Source organism: Mixophyes fleayi, chromosome 2, assembly GCF_038048845.1.
Source record: "Mixophyes fleayi isolate aMixFle1 chromosome 2, aMixFle1.hap1, whole genome shotgun sequence".
Taxonomy (NCBI): domain Eukaryota; kingdom Metazoa; phylum Chordata; class Amphibia; order Anura; family Limnodynastidae; genus Mixophyes; species Mixophyes fleayi.
This window is the reverse complement of record NC_134403.1, coordinates 272,676,862-272,680,969: the sequence shown is the minus strand read 5'-3', so window position 1 is coordinate 272,680,969 and position 4,108 is coordinate 272,676,862. Positions and strand designations below refer to the sequence as shown.

The following is a 4,108-nucleotide window of genomic DNA, read 5'->3' as shown; positions in this document are numbered from 1 at the left end:
ACCATACACAAGTAAATGCAACAATGTCCACTCTGTTATTGAGCGCAAAGAACACTTACTAGAGCCTACAATTTCGGGGAGTGAACATGGCTTGGAAGGGACTTTTGCCATTGTCTATTTACAGTAAGGGCATACCAAACTCAAGCACACACAGCCATGTCCGAATCAAGCTCTGGACTTGTTTTTTTTGCCATATCTCTTGTTCCAACTACAGGGCTAGTCTCAGTTCTGAGTACTAGTGATAACAGTCTTGTATGCATGCTGTAACATGTGTTTGCAAACAGGAATAACTGTAAAAAAAATGTTTATGTTCAGTAGACATTAAGAATATCCTAATAAATGTATTTCATTGGAAAAAAAAACAACAAAAAAATGTTTTTTTACTGCTTTATCATTAATGCCTTTATTACTAACTGGTGACATTAATACTGTATTATTTTTATCTTTTGCAAATTAATTAGCCACACAGACTTTAGACGTATACTGCAGCGTCTTGAGTAGTAAAGCATGTTGAAGTGTAGTTATTGGATGAAAGTGGTAATCAGCAATTTCTGTACACTAATATATGTTGCTATGCGATTAGTATGCAATCGAACAATTGTTTTAGCAAATAATAACATGTAATAATTCCAATCTATTTATTTTAGGTAATATAATATATAATGTGGTGAACAAGCTAATTATTGTTTCCAAAAAGTTAATTACAAGTTTGGTCTCATTCTGATTGCAATCGCATGAGAACGTTTCCGGTATTATTCATGTAGAGTTCGCACATTGCAAACGCTAGTTATAACTGTTACTACTTTTTATTCACCAAATAGCCACTTCAGAGATGTCATAAAAGAAGCAGTTTCTTACAGTTCTAGAGGCGGAAGCCTCAGGAAGGACACTTGGTAACACATTAAAAGATGACCGCCACTTTATGAAACAATGACCAGAGGATTCAAAAAATAGGGCTTTGAGTTCTTGGAAGGTCATATCTCATCGACCTATGAATGTGGATCTTAATACTGTAACTGTGTATCTTTGGGATGGCACTGTTTTTTATGACTGTACAGTGTAGAAAATGTTCAACTCTGACTTTGGAAACCAGAGCATTCTGATAGAAGTTTGTTATCGGTGCCGACCACACAGACGTATGCATGTGATACTTTGCCCTGTAAACTGTTTTGCGAATAAAACTCTTGTGATTTGGAACCACAGCAATCACATCGGTAAATCTTTATTTCATACGATACATACAAACAAACGTAACATGCACAGCAGACTTACAACCGAATTCAGCAGTGCATGTATCTTGAGATCCATTCCTTGAAGAAGTCGGGAATGTGCAAAGCCTATTTATATTGGGTCTAAATCATTGTAGAGAACAAAGCAAAAAAAAACACTCCCGGACAAACCATGATGCAATGCAAGGGGTGCAAATTACTTTATTATTTTGCACATAAGTTAAATACTGGCTGTTTTTTTCAGGAAGCACACAAATACTTGATAGCTTAATTTTACACTGAAATTTAAAATTGATCTAGGTCATACCCTATTCCAACTATAAATCTGTCATCACGTTTTAAAATTGTCTTCCCCCTCCCCTCCAATGAAACATAGTTTTGCTCAGGTGCAAAGTTACTCCTTTATTATGCTTTGCTCTCCTTAATGGCCCATTGTACTTAGTATGTGTACACTGATGAATCAGGCCCAAGATAAGTGGCATATTATAGCTATGTTCTGATTGGAGACTTGCTGAGAGCATCTGAAAAATGTAATCTGAAGCAGGTACTTGTGTAGCGATGAGACAGTGTTACTTCAGTAGAAAATCAAGACATAAAAGAAGATAAGAGGTTTATGCTTATAGGTTCTATATCGTTCCAATTCTTTTGAACAAAACAAAACAAACTGTAGAATAGGACATGGAGGATCACTTGGCTGTTTACAAAGCATCTTAAAGTGGTTTGATTTACCTATATGTCATCTTTCTTTTTTTTGCTTTATGTGAAAAGGTTTCTCTTTCCATTCCATCCCCTACCATCCATGAATATTAGAAGGTTGATCCAGTCCTTTCTGATTACTGATGCTGCAGTGTTTGATGATAGCTCTGTATAGAACCTTTCATTTTTAAATCTGGTAATGTAAGCCATTCATGGTGTTCAGTGATGTTTTCAGAATCTTTACTGTTTTTTTTTATGATGGCAACAAAAACATGATTTGCAGATGGGAAATCTGTGTCTGTCACAAGATTCATTTGTCCTGGTACAAGCAGTGAATTTAAATGTCTGTTGGGTCTTCCTCTTAACCCAATAAACTTTGGCCACACTGTTCACCAGAAAGGTTACTAACTGGGTAACAAAATAATTGCAAGGTTGTGCTTAATGTATCTGGTGTTTCAGTTTACAAAATTAGCGCTATTTTTTTTCTATCATTACGTCTGTAAATATCTATATTGCCAAGACAATGTGCTGTTTTGTATTTTTACAACCTTGTTTTCTTTTATGCTATTTATATATGTCAAGGCTGGCATGTCTACTTACTGTTTACTGTGTTGGATTTCTTAGTGGCTGCTCAGGTCAGTTTTGTTCTTTTTAGAGCTCATCATTTTACCAGTCATATTTTCTGATGATTGATTTAAGATGATTAGAGGTATGTGACAATTTTGCCATTTTCTCTGTATTGTCTTTTCTTGAGGTATCTCTGTGTAAGTGATGATATGGTTTACATATGGGAGTAATAATACAGTCACTTTGTGATAAGGTTCTAGTCAGGGTGGGAAGTAAAGCAGGTGTGCGGTCATGCTAAGTGGTCTGTAAATTCTGGAAAGCTTAATTACTGCTGTCTGACAATGTTGTAATAGAGTACACGTGTCCACTTTTATAAGATCTCACTTTACATGAAAACATCCAGCTAAGCTGAAGTTTAGGATTGGTTGCTATTATTATAATGGGACTTAGACTTGCATATGCACATGCTAAGAATATCCGAACATCATTTATCTCAACACTCACATTAGTTAGAGATACTGTGTAGATCCATACTGAGTTGTCTAGTCCAAAGAGCAGAACATAAAGGGCAACCAAAAAAACAACAGCTCTTGCAGCTTTATTTTGAGCTGATCTCCTTTGGGCTCTGTGCAAACATTTCATTTTTCTCATATTTCTTTCATGGAGAAGCAAAATGTACACCATGTAACTGCTTGCCAGAGTCATTAGTATCAAAAAGAAAATATCCCGAACAACATAAATAGTTCCGTTAATGACATATGATGTATAATTTAAGAAGTCTATATCACAATAGATCACGTGAATAGCATATTGTGAAGTTGTTTTGTTTCTTCTGGCTTTGGCATTCAGCATAAAGAAAGTGTATGTTGAGAGATTAATGACCCAGAAGACTAGAATAATGGTCATTGTTCTCTGTGTCACTTTCTGTTTTAGGAATACCCAAACCTGTGTTGTTGGGCCAATGAGAATACACTGGTGGCAGCTAAGCAAAGTGGTGACACATATAGACATTGCCCTACTTACTCTGTAGGTCAATACCGCAAGTTTGCATTTTGTGTCATCATACAAATCCTCAAAACCTAGAGCATTCAGGAACTGTGGAATAACACGTGCAAATACAACAAGGAAATGAATGAAAGATAATATTGTCAATATTATGTTGGTCGGAATAAGTTTCCTTTCAAGTTTTCTGATGTAAGTAAATTGCAGAAAAATAAAGAGATTTCCTGGCATACCGATTATCAGCAGTATCAAAAACCCAAAAGCTTTGATAATAGGCAGGGGCTCCATGGTGACTTCCTAGTGCCTGGAATTAGAAAGAAGTGTCATTTCAGAGGCTAAATAAAATTTTCACATTGCAAGGGGGACTAAGAGGTTCGGGGGTTTGTGGCTTAAACAGGAAGCATATATAAAAAAAATATAAATCCTTACTTAATTAGAGATCAATTGCAAGTTTGGACGTTTTTAACCAAGCAAAGTATTGATTTTAAAACTATTTGATGGTAAATATATTGCGACAAATGGAGATGTTTGCCACAGGTTTCTAATAGAGGAGACAGATATGTAGCTGACAATCTGCAGAGAAAGACATTTGTACGGTAGTTTTCCTAAGATAA

General features: G+C 35.7%; 1 protein-coding gene across 1 annotated transcript; it reads right to left on the bottom strand.

Annotated features, from left to right (window-relative positions):
• Positions 1-2,813: 2,813 nt before the first annotated feature.
• On the bottom strand, positions 2,814-3,782 carry LOC142139936 (olfactory receptor class A-like protein 1). The gene has a single exon (XM_075197800.1). It carries the CDS (start codon positions 3,780-3,782, stop codon positions 2,814-2,816), a length of 969 nt encoding a protein of 322 aa, XP_075053901.1.
• Positions 3,783-4,108: the final 326 nt, after the last annotated feature.

What these genes read in the sequence shown, in the direction of transcription:
- LOC142139936 (XM_075197800.1), bottom strand. Translation starts at nt 3,782, where the DNA reads ATGGAGCCCCTGCCTATTATCAAAGCTTTTGGGTTTTTGATACTGCTG.